This window comes from Cebus imitator, unplaced genomic scaffold, assembly GCF_001604975.1.
Source record: "Cebus imitator isolate Cc_AM_T3 unplaced genomic scaffold, Cebus_imitator-1.0 Scaffold120, whole genome shotgun sequence".
NCBI classification, from domain to species: Eukaryota; Metazoa; Chordata; class Mammalia; order Primates; family Cebidae; genus Cebus; species Cebus imitator.
The window spans coordinates 5,680,216-5,691,728 of NW_016107435.1; the positions used below are offsets into that span (position 1 = coordinate 5,680,216).

Genomic DNA, 11,513 nt, shown 5'->3' on the forward strand with positions numbered 1-11,513 from the left:
ATTGTGGTAAAAAACAAATTGTACCATCTTTACCATTTTTACATGTACGGTTTACTGATGTTAAGTCGTTCTTTCTTTTTTTGAGATAGAGTGTTGCTCTGTTGCCCAGGCTGGAATGCAGTGGTGCTGTCTGAGCCCACTGCAACCTCTGCCTCCCGGGCTCAAGCGATTCTCCTGCCTCAGCTGCCCGAGTAGCTGGGATTATAGGTATGTGCCGCCACGCCCAGCTATTTTTTGTATTTTTAGTAGAGAGGAGGTTTCACTATGTTGGCCAGGCTGGTCTCAAACTACTGACCTCTGGTGATCTGCCTGCCTTGGCCTCCCAAAATGCTGGGATTACAGGCGTGAACCACCACGCCTAGCCAATGTTAAGTATTTTTACATTGTTGTGAAATAAATCTTCAGACTTCACAATATTAAGATGGAACATTTTCGTTATTTAGTTCTTTGTGGTTTCTAATTTCCATTGAGATTTCTTCTTTGACACGTGAGTCATTTAGAAAGGTTTAAGAATTTCCATATGTATCAGTTTTTGTTTTTGTTAGAGACAGAGTCTCACTCTATTGCCTAGGCTGGAGTACAGTGGCATGATCATGGCTCACTACAAGCCTTGAACTCCTGGGCTCAAGCAATCCTCCTGCCTCAGCTTCCCATGTAGCTGGGATTAATGTCCAGTAAATTTCCATATATATGTAATTTTAAGTTCTTGTTTTCTAGCTGTTAGAATTGTCATTTCTTGATTGTTGCTTTCCTCATCTTTTTACTTTATACATACTGTTCTCTTGACTTGTATAGATCTCTGTGTCAAAAGTAGAAGACACCAGGATGTTACTATTGGTAGGACTTTTTACAGTATTCCTCAGGACACCAATGCTGAATGGTAGACCTACCAAATAGCCAGGGTATTGCCAGAAAAAAATGCCAGGCGTTACCTAACATTCTAAATTTCTCCTTTTTCATCTTTAGCCTTTCTTTCTCCATCTATAAATCAGCAGTGTAGGCAGAGAGCAACACCACTTAATACAACTCTCTCTTCCCTTTATATTTGTGTTTTAGGATCTGAGATAGGTACCATTCAAATCTTCGATTATTGTGGAACATATTGGCAACTTTAGGCAAGAGTGTCAACCAATATCAAGGATTTAGGGATATCGGTGAATATCAGCCCTTTTCCCATCATGTGGTATTAGTTTCATATAAAGCAAGTAAAATTAACCGAAAGAATCACCTTGGTAATGGTCTACAACTGTCACCCACTTCGTAGCCATGTCCCATGTAGTCTTTTAAGAGATTGACCAAGTGTTGGACTGGAGTACTGAGAGCTTGTGGTATCAGCTTGAGAACTGTTTGCTTACAAGCAGGCTGTTAACAGAAGTGCTGACATTTTTGCCAAATGTGTTGAGATCTCCAAATGTGCAACCTTCTTGAGCATATTGATGACTACTAGATTTTGTTGTTGTTGTTCTTGTTGTTCTGTCTTCACGTTTGGAGACAAACCCCAAACTATAAATTTTAAAGCAGTTTTATTGCTGTTTATGCCACAAGTAAAAGTTCTGTTGAGAGAGTGAGTATTGGATTTGGGGTCTTGGTGCAATGTATGAGTCTTGATCTGGGCCCTCCTGCTACCTAGCAACATGACTGTGGGCAAGGTTTTTGTCCTCTTTAGTCCTCAGTCTCTTTTTCTGTAAATGGAGAGTACAGATTCAACATAGGCTCATCTAGATGGCCCACCCAAAGGGAGAGGCACTGTGTGGACTCCCCTTTGTCTTCCTCCTGGTAGAGCTTGCATCTGACTTCCTTTAAGGTATAAACCATTAGGGTACATATGGCTCTTCTACCTCTTCTTCTTTGGGACTTCTGGTTTTCTTTTTTGCCTTTTTCTGGCTTGAGTGGGTTTCTGTGCCATGCGCATGTGTGTATGTGTGTGCGTCTCTCTCCCTGGGTGGGCTCAAAGCTTTTTCACTTTTTACATATGATGTATTACTTTAATGTCTTAAAACCTTGTCAGCCTCTATTTTTGCAACGAACCAGGAACCTATACTTGGCATAACAAACTTCAAAGCTAATTTTTCAAGTGAAAATATCCCATTCTAGGATGGAAGAGACTGAATCAAAATATTTCAGAAGGAGTATTTGTTGAACTGTGAGAGGAAGAGCTTGATGACGTGTGGAATCCTCATCAGACTGTTTTTTCTTTTCTTCTATTTTAACATGTTTTTGCCTTCTACTACAGCGAACTCTAGTTGGCCTAGTAAGAGACCTGAGAGGGATCGCTTTTGCTTTCAATGCCAAGACCAGCTTCATGATGCTCTTTGAATGGATGTATCCTAACTCTGACTAGGAACACACCTACAGCAAGCCTTAACTGAAGTGTGATTGGGTGATGGGGTCAAGAGAGGGTGTGCAGGGAAGGGAAGGCGTAGTGAGGCAGAGAAGATGAAGAGCCACCCAAAAGGCCTGCATGTGTTCTGGAAGCCACCATTTCACAGTGGTCTAATGACAGACATAAGGTTGTCTGAGGTTAGAACACGAATGAGGTAGTCTCCCAGTTTCTCTTTTGGATCTCAAATATAAATGCCTGTGGAACTATATACCACTGTAGAACTGTTGATTTTGCTATATTTAGAGAGATGTTTCAGTCTAAGGAAAAAAAACAAATCATAGTTTTTACAAATTAGGAAGTCTTAAGTTTACTGACTCCCTAACCTTGCGCAGATTATTTGAAATCCAGGTGCCTCTTTCTGTAATAGTTACATAAAGGAAATGAGCTGATCCCCTGTCATACCATAGAAGTGCTAAGAGGATAAATAACAATCTGAAATACATCATGTTCTTTAGAAGAAAGGCACTAGGTAAATTAAAATGTATTACTAGATGCCTTTTACAGGTTAAAGAACACAAAATCACTTTAGTGTCTTCTGGTTAGAAAGACTCCAACATTAGCAAGCAAGAGACTGGAACTTAAGTGTAATTTGACAGTCTGTGCTTGGCTAGTGCTAAAAACCTATTTTAAATTCTGTACCTTTCTTGAATCAGAAATCCTTCCTTAGCTTCTCATTTACAGATATCCATCCTACATGCCAATTCTCCAACGGGCAATTGAGCTCTGGTACCATGATCCAGCCTGTACCACACCTGTACTCAAGCTGATGGCTGAATTAGTTCATAATAGGTAAGCAATTCCAAGGTTACAGCTGCCCTGTTATCTGAGAGAGTTTGTTGTATCTAGTGCTTTGGGCAGATTGTGGGAGATGAGATTTACTGCTGCATTTTAAAATTTGAAAAGTTTTTGTGTATGTTTTTGTTTGAAAGAACAGTATTCCTAACTACACAAAATCATAGCCCACTGCAGGAAATAAGTTACTTTTAAAGAGTCTCCACTGGGGCACAGTGGCTCACACCTGTAATCCCAGCCCTTTAGGAGGCCGAGATGGGCAGATCGCTTGAGTGCAGTAGTTCAAGATCAGCCTGGGCAAGATGGTGAAACCCACCCCTGCAAAAAATTAGGCAGGCATGGTGGCATACACCTGTAGTCCAGCTACTCAGGAGGCTGAGGTGGGAAGATCACTTTAGCCTGGCAGGCAGAGGATACATTGAGGCCAAGATTAAGCCATTGCACTCCAGCTGGGTGACAGAGTAACACCCTGTCTCAAAAAAAAGTAAAATAAAGAGAATCTCCAGATGTCCGTTCTTAGGAGAAGTAAATTTGGCAACCAAGATTCTGATTTCCTGCTCACAGATATAAAGGTTAACATTTGGTAATGGTGCCTTGTCCATCACATTTCATGGTTAGAGATGTTGAGAAGGATATGATCGGTATCAGAATAGCTTTATCTTCACTGTCTCCATGAGACCTTTTATAACCACAATGATTACAAATAGTTCTTTGTTGAATTATTAGGTCCAGAATAGAAGATGTCATTGTACACCTTATTTCACTCACACTGTTAGGCTCTGATGTGCTATGCTTAGCTATCTGCCAGAGATGGGTAAATTATAAAACTCACATGTACTGCTTAAGTTTATATCTTATGCTAATTTATAAGAACAATTAAAAGGACTTAGAAGATTAAAAAAAAAAGGAATACTCTTTCTTAAGAAAGGGATTTATTAAAAAGGTTGTGGCAGGAGCAATAAAAATTTACTTTTAAAAAGTCAGAATGATTTTCAAAACACCAAATTAGGATAGTAAAAAAGAAAAATCTAGCACCTTAGCTTTCCCAGAATTTCAGATACGTGCATTGGTCTCTCATGGGAGTCCTGAGACAGTAAGTTTTAAAACTACCTTAGGGGGTGGGTAATACTCAAAGAAGCTATAACCTCCCAGGAGGCTTATATTCAGGAGTTATTCATTTATAAAGTAGATACTTGAGAGCACTTGCTCTTTGCCCAGCCTTCGTAGCCACTATGCCAGACAAAATCTCTACCCTCTGATGTTACAAATGGTGAGGAAGACACAATAAAAACAAGTATGGAAGATCTTTCTAGATAGTGATTGCCATGAAAAAAATAAATAAATAAAGCAGTAAAATAGAGGAGAATTAAAGGATAGGAGGATCAGGGAAGACCTCTCTGAGAAGGTAATATTAACTAGGATCTAAATGACAAGAAAGATTCTGGTAGCCCTGCAAAGATAAGAGATGTTCTAAACAGAAAACAACTGCAGGAGTCCTGAGATAGGATAAGCTTGCTGGGACTTGTGGCACGAGTCTGGTGGATGGGGGAGGCTGTGGGAGCAGGGTCAGACCAGTGAGCAGAGCCAGATCATCTAGCGTCTCAGCACAGCAGTAGTGAGGAGTGGGCATTTATTCTCGTTGCAGTGGGAAGCCGCTAGAGTGTTTTCAGCAAGGGATTAAAATGATGTCATTTAAGTTATTTAAAGGCTTCCATGAGAAGAATGGGACTGAAGGCAGGTAAGAGTAGGAGCAGAGAGACTATAAGGGAGAGGTGGATTCGGGGTGTGTTTTAGTTAGATGTTGATGGATTCAGTGTTGAGGGTAGGAAAGAGGAAGTAGGAAGGACTCCTAGGCTTTTCAGGTCTTACCTTGAGTCTAGTGAAGCTTATCAAAATGTGGAGCAGACAAAAGAGAAGATTGTTAGAAATGTCTGTCTTTTCTGTCCGGCTTCTTTTAGACCATTCCAATTCCCTTTGTATCCTTTCTTCATATAAAATAGTAACAGTGCCTTTGCCCCTCTCTCAGATGCCACTGAAGCCATAAAGATCCATGCAGACTATTGGCTGAAGGGCTCTGAGTTAGTACCAAGAGGTGACTGGTAGAAAGTGTACTTTAATCAAATAAAATTGAGATTTGTAAGACAGTAATTTTATCTGCTCCCTTTTTTCTTCTCTTTTAAATGTTTTTAATTTGAGCAGCAGAATCTGAATCTAGCATGTTGGTCTTCAAGATGGAAGCTACATTATTGGTTAAATATCGATAACTTGGTTATCCTCATTAGAATAGGCAGGCTACTTATTTTAATGTAAATGCAGGATCACTCAAGGTGTGAGAGCCTCAAGTACCCTAGTCTTCCCAGAAAACAGTCTGATGTTTTCTCCTCCTGTGCTCTTTGCTCAGATCCCAGCGACTCCAGTTTGATGTCTCTTCCCCCAATGGCATCTTACTCTTCCGAGAAACCAGCAAGATGATAACAATGTATGGTAAGTGCTTCAGAGAATCATGCCCCTCGAAGTTAATTCCAGCTCACTCACCACACTGTAAGCAGCCTGTGGGTCTCCGGCCAGCCCTGGCAAGAGCCAGGACAGCATTGCTATTGTGTGCTAATACATGTGCATTAGAGTGCCACCTGTCACCAGGGGCCTGCTGGAATTTGTATGCCTTTGGAGTAGGAAGGCTGATATAAATGAGCACTTCTAATGTAGTTGAATAAACATATATGACATGTCTACTCAGGCAATCGCATCCTGACACTAGGAGAGGTCCCAAAGGATCAGGTCTATGCTCTGAAGCTCAAGGGCATATCCATCTGCTTCTCCATGCTGAAGGCTGCTCTCAGTGGGAGTTACGTCAATTTCGGAGTCTTTCGTCTCTATGGAGATGATGCCCTGGACAATGCTTTGCAGACCTTCATCAAGCTGCTCCTCTCTATTCCCCACAGTGATCTCTTGGTAAGCCTTACGCTACATTGCCAGAATCTTGTTCCTCATCACATTTAGCCTTTTTCACCTAAGACCATGATGGAAAAACTCTTGAAAAACTATATAGGCTAGCTCTTTTCTGCTATAACTAAGTCTTTTGTTTTCCCAACTGAAAGGAGCTAAGCTATTTAAGATCGTCTCCCTGCATGCTGGAGTGCATGGTGCCTAAGCTGATTTTCTTCCTCCTCTCTCCCACAGGATTACCCCAAGCTCAGCCAGTCTTATTATTCACTACTGGAAGTCCTGACCCAGGACCATATGAACTTTATTGCAAGCCTGGAACCTCATGTCATCATGTATATTCTCTCTTCCATTTCTGAAGGACTTACTGCTCTTGGTAAGCACGTGGGTGGGGTGGGTAAGTTGGTGGGTTGGTTTTTTTCTTTTGTTTTGTTTTGTCTTTTAACCACTTAACAGAAAGAGAGAAGCTTTAGAGATAAGCAGGAGCAAATCTGGAGATAATGAAGGGGGCCCATAAGCCATATTAGGCTGTTTGAACTCTGTCCTAAGGGCCGTGGAAGCTGAGGAAAGGTTTCACACAGCTAGCTCCATAAGTTTTTTCATCCTAGTCCATATGGTTCCTGTCAACCAATTTGTTTATAGGGAATATGTGTATGTAATAGGGATATGTGTTTTGTAATAGGTGTATGCGTTAGGAGAGTAAAACACATTTTTATATTAGGCTGAGCAAAACCTAAGTAGGAGGATTAAGTCAGCTGCCAAATAGTGATGATATATTGCAAATACACATAGACTGACTTGTAGATTATCAACTGTGGTGAATTATCCATGCCTCTGTGCCACTTTGATGCACATTCACTTCCATTTCCACTATTCCATCAGGGTGCATAGCCATATGTAGTACAGTCCAGTCAAAGTATCAGCCCTTGCTTTGGAAGACTGTTGTCTTACTGAAAATAGAGGGACCTTTGTATAAACCATCAGTCCCTTAGGAATCAGAGAATTGCTTACTCTTTTAAGGGTTCATCCCTTAGTCCTTTGGGCTCACCTCATCAGTGCTGTACTGTTCCCTTTGTAAAGATGCATAGAAGAGTCTGCAGCTTCCCTCAGAGATGCGCTGGAGATAAACACGTAATATAGCACAGCCCATTCTAACAAACGATAGACATTCATAGGCTACATCATCAGTCTTGGTTTAATGACATCCTGCAGGTAACTCAGAGCATAGGCTCCTACCCCAGGCTTCTTGGATTCCAATCACAGCTTTTGCAGTTACTGTCAGTTGATCCTTAGGCCGATGCATAACCTCTCCAAATTCTGGTTTCCTCATATGTAAAACAGAAAACCTACTTCCTGGAGTTCTTGAGACGATAAATTAGATAACACCTGTAAAGTACTTAGAACAATATCTAGCACAACAGAAGCACTTGCTAAATTAAACTGTCATTTTGTGTGCAGCAGAAGATGTACATCAACAATTCACTGAGACAGTAATTTCAGTATTCTTTATTTATATATAATTTCCAATATTCACTTTCAAACTTAGAAATTGAGCCCAGCTGTACGATGAGGGTAAGAGGTTAACAAGGAGTCCTCCTGAGCAGTGGCCTTGGCTGAATTGGCCACAGGACGGACCTTAGTGGATGTCAGCCAAAGATAGATAGTCCATATTTGCCCAGGTCACCTTCAGCAGCTCTGTCCTACTCCTACCTTTATTTCTTGCAGACACCATGGTATGCACAGGCTGCTGCTCCTGCCTGGACCACATAGTGACATACCTCTTCAAGCAGCTGTCACGTAGCACCAAGAAGAGGACCACACCCCTGAACCAGGAGAGCGACCGCTTTCTGCACATCATGCAGCAGCATCCAGAGATGATCCAGCAGGTAAGAAAGTGATGGAGTGTCTGAAAGAGGAAGGACCTCTGCAAGACAGGGGAGGCCACACATGACTAACCTAACATCTCATCAGGTTCCTGCTGCTGAGATGAAGTTCGTTTCTTCAAGTTGCAGTGGATTTTGAGTTTGCCAAGTAATCACTGGATATAGAAAATCTGAAAAAAAAAAAAATCAGGTTCTGGATTATTCTTCTGACTGTCATAGCAACCCCTGTGCCCTGGACCTATCTCATGAGCACTATCCTCTTTTCTTTGAAAATTACTTTGCTCACCCACTGCAATAAATAGAGCAAGAGTTAGCAGCATCCAGCTTTCTAACAGCCCGTGCTCTTGTTTACAAAACGGGAACGTAAATGCAAGACAGAAGAAAATAACTGGCCACAGTGAGGTCAACTATATGCTTGCCCGTATTTGTATGCAATGAAAATAAAACTTGAAATAACTTACAGGAATAGATACTAGATAAAAATAGGTAAGGAAATGGGATCAGTAATTATTGAGATTTTAGCTAATCTTACCTTTGTCCATACTGTTCTCTAAAGAAGCAGTGACATGGCCAGGTGCGTAATCCCAGCACTTTGGGAGGCCAAGATGGGTGGATCACGAGGTCAGGAGATCGAGACTCCTGACTAACACGGTGAAACCCCATCTCTACTAAAAATACAAAAAATTAGCTGAGCATGGTGGCACGGGCCTGTAACCTCAGCTATTCAGGAGGCTGAGGCAGGAGAATTGCTGCAACCCAGGAGGCAGAGGTTGCAGTGAGCCAAAATTGCGCCACTGCACTCAAGCCTGGGAGACAGAGTGAAACTCCATCTAAAAAAAAAAAAATGGCAGTGAGGGGCAGTGAATTAATTCAGAACTCCATCACATCCACAAAATGTCATTAAACTGTCAACTCCAAGTACCTGGAAGGGATCATGCAAGGTGGTTTTGCCTACTGTAATTTTGTTTATGTGACCCCATCCCATTCCCCACAAGTCAGGGTGAACTGGAAAGATCCATTTGTAAGTGAAATTATCAAACCAATTTTAAGAACAGGAAAGGAAATGAGTATCTTAGAAGAAATGGTTACTTAGAAGACTCAGATGAAGCTTCACAAACTATTTGTCAGACTTACCCTACACAGAAAAGGCCTTCAGTCTAATATACTCCTGTATTTGGAATCTGTCGTTTTATCTTGGGTAGCTGTACATAGGTCATTGCCTCAAATCCTCCGTTTTCAGATGCTGTCCACGGTGCTGAACATCATCATCTTTGAAGACTGTAGGAACCAGTGGTCTATGTCCCGACCCCTACTTGGCTTGATATTACTTAATGAAAAGGTGAGAGAGCAAGCTCCCTGGTGCCAACCCAGAAGACCACGCACTTCCTATCACCAGGCACTGAGAGAAATGTGTATAGAAACACCCCAGGATGGTGAAACAGGGAAAATGGGTCATTTACTGAACATGCCCCATTCATGTTTTCAGTATCACATAATCACTTACTTGTTAGAAGTCAGCATGTGTGGTAGCTCACAGACACAGGGTAAAGGAGTGTTTCCCTCTCAGGAAATAAGAGAAACCTTTTAAGGAAGTAAGGTACTTGGGTATCAGAGGGCCTAAGACCTAAGTTCCATTTCTAGCTCTGCCATAAACAAGTTTTGAGATTCCTATAAAAGAAAGGGCTGGTTACATGACCCTTTTAAAGTGCTTTACAAATTAAAAATTCTTGATTTTTTTAGTAAGGTGAAGACATATTATCCTAGAAGGACTTGCCTGAATTTTTTTTAAGTGTCCAATTTTAGTAGATATTCCATTACTCTTTAGAGAAGAACATTTTTCATCCCTGACACAGTGATAGAGGGCTAATCTGCCTTTCCCTGCATCTCTTACCTTCTATTCCACTCCTTGCCCCACAGTATTTTTCTGACCTAAGGAACAGTATCGTGAACAGCCAGCCACCAGAGAAGCAGCAGGCCATGCATCTGTGTTTTGAGAACTTGATGGAAGGCATCGAACGAAATCTTCTTACAAAAAACAGAGACAGGTGAGTATAGAGTATCCTGCCTAGAAATCTCAGACAGTTGTTATTTTTCACATCAGCGAAACAGGCAATTCCTTTAAAGTCTTTGTTTATCTGTGTTTGGAGGCCATCTAAAGCAGTGCTATCCAATAGAAAAGCGAGCCATGTTAAACAGGCAAAATTCATTTTAATAATATACTTTAACCCAGTGTATCCAAAATATTATATCAATATGTAATCAGTATTTTTAAATTGTGGGTTTTCACATTCTTTTTATTGTACTACATTTTCAAAATCCTGTACATTTTACATTTAACAGCGTATCTCAATTCATACCTTTTTTTTTTTTTGGGAGACGGAGTCTTGCTCTGTCACCAGGCTGGAGGGAAGGCCCAGTCTCGGCTCACTACAGCCTCTGCCTCCTGGTTTCGAGTGATTCTACCACCTCAGCCTCCCAAGTAGCTGGAACCACAAGCGTGTGCCACCACACCTGGCTAATTTTTTTGTATTTTTAATAGAGGCGGGTTCCACCATGGCCAGGATGGTTTTGATCTCTTGACCTCGTGATCTGCCCACCTTGGCCTCCCAAAGTGCTGGGATTACAGGCATGAGCCAAAGGCATTTTAATTTAAAATTAAGATGCAGTTGAGGAGCTGAATGTTAACTGTATTCAATTTGGAATCATTTCCTCAGTCACACTGGCCCTAATTTAGATACTCAGTGGCTATGTGTGGTTGGCAGCCACCCTATTGGACAGCACAGCACTACACCAACTGGTCTTGCTGCATTAAGAAAGGAGACTGTGTCCTTCACTTCCTGCCTCACTTTGTGAGAGTAACTTCCTACCTCTGTCAGTGACATTTCTTTTGTGCTGCCATGAGCCCAACGCAGCCCTCAGGGCCCCAGACTTGACCAGATCTCTAGGCCAACTTTCCCTTAGACTGAGATTAACTGATCTTTGAAACAGAACCCATCAAGTCATACATTCTACTTCCCATGCTTTAAAAAAAAAAAAAAAAAACTGTAGGCAAATAACTTTCCTTCACACCCTCCTCCCCCAACCCACATGCATCCTCTCTGCAGGTTCACCCAGAACCTGTCAGCATTCCGTCGAGAAGTCAACGACTCGATGAAGAATTCCACTTATGGCGTGAATAGCAATGACATGATGAGCTGACACCTCCTTGGACTCTACCTGTACAGAGCAGCGTCCCTTTGGTTTGGCCCAGAGGGGCGAACAATTGCAAGGGAGAGGGCCTGGCTGATCCTGGCTCCTTCCTCCAGGGGTGTGGGGAAAATGGCAAAGGTCAACTAGCTACTTCCCCAGGGAATAGGGGTGTGAGTGCACTCATGGGGGGGGCAGGGCGCTGCTGGTTCCTGGGGGACTGGGTGGGAAGGGTGGTGGGAGGAGATAAGAAACACAAACTGAGACTCCAGCCCCTCCTCCTGGGGCCACCCAAGTGGGGAGAACCCCTAGTGTCCTGCCACAAC

General features: G+C 42.0%; 1 protein-coding gene and 1 long non-coding RNA gene across 4 annotated transcripts in view; one reads left to right on the plus strand and one right to left on the minus strand.

Annotated features, from left to right (window-relative positions):
- XPO7 (exportin 7) overlaps window positions 1-11,513 on the plus strand; it is an 85,391-nt gene extending 73,878 nt beyond the window's left edge. For all 3 annotated transcript variants that reach the window (XM_017539715.2, XM_017539713.2, XM_017539714.2), the window contains exons 20-28: window positions 2,234-2,322; window positions 3,065-3,172; window positions 5,577-5,659; window positions 5,913-6,127; window positions 6,356-6,494; window positions 7,844-8,004; window positions 9,242-9,340; window positions 9,919-10,046; window positions 11,106-11,513. In XM_017539715.2, coding sequence (XP_017395204.1) covers window positions 2,234-2,322; window positions 3,065-3,172; window positions 5,577-5,659; window positions 5,913-6,127; window positions 6,356-6,494; window positions 7,844-8,004; window positions 9,242-9,340; window positions 9,919-10,046; window positions 11,106-11,199 — 1,116 coding nt within the window. In that variant the 3' untranslated portion in view covers window positions 11,200-11,513. The remainder of the gene's footprint in view (window positions 1-2,233; window positions 2,323-3,064; window positions 3,173-5,576; window positions 5,660-5,912; window positions 6,128-6,355; window positions 6,495-7,843; window positions 8,005-9,241; window positions 9,341-9,918; window positions 10,047-11,105) is intronic.
- On the minus strand, window positions 7,606-8,649 carry LOC119472846. The gene is made up of 2 exons (XR_005202021.1): window positions 8,534-8,649; window positions 7,606-8,171 (listed from the first exon to the last, which is right to left on the minus strand). It is a non-coding gene; the product is annotated as an uncharacterized LOC119472846 (long non-coding RNA).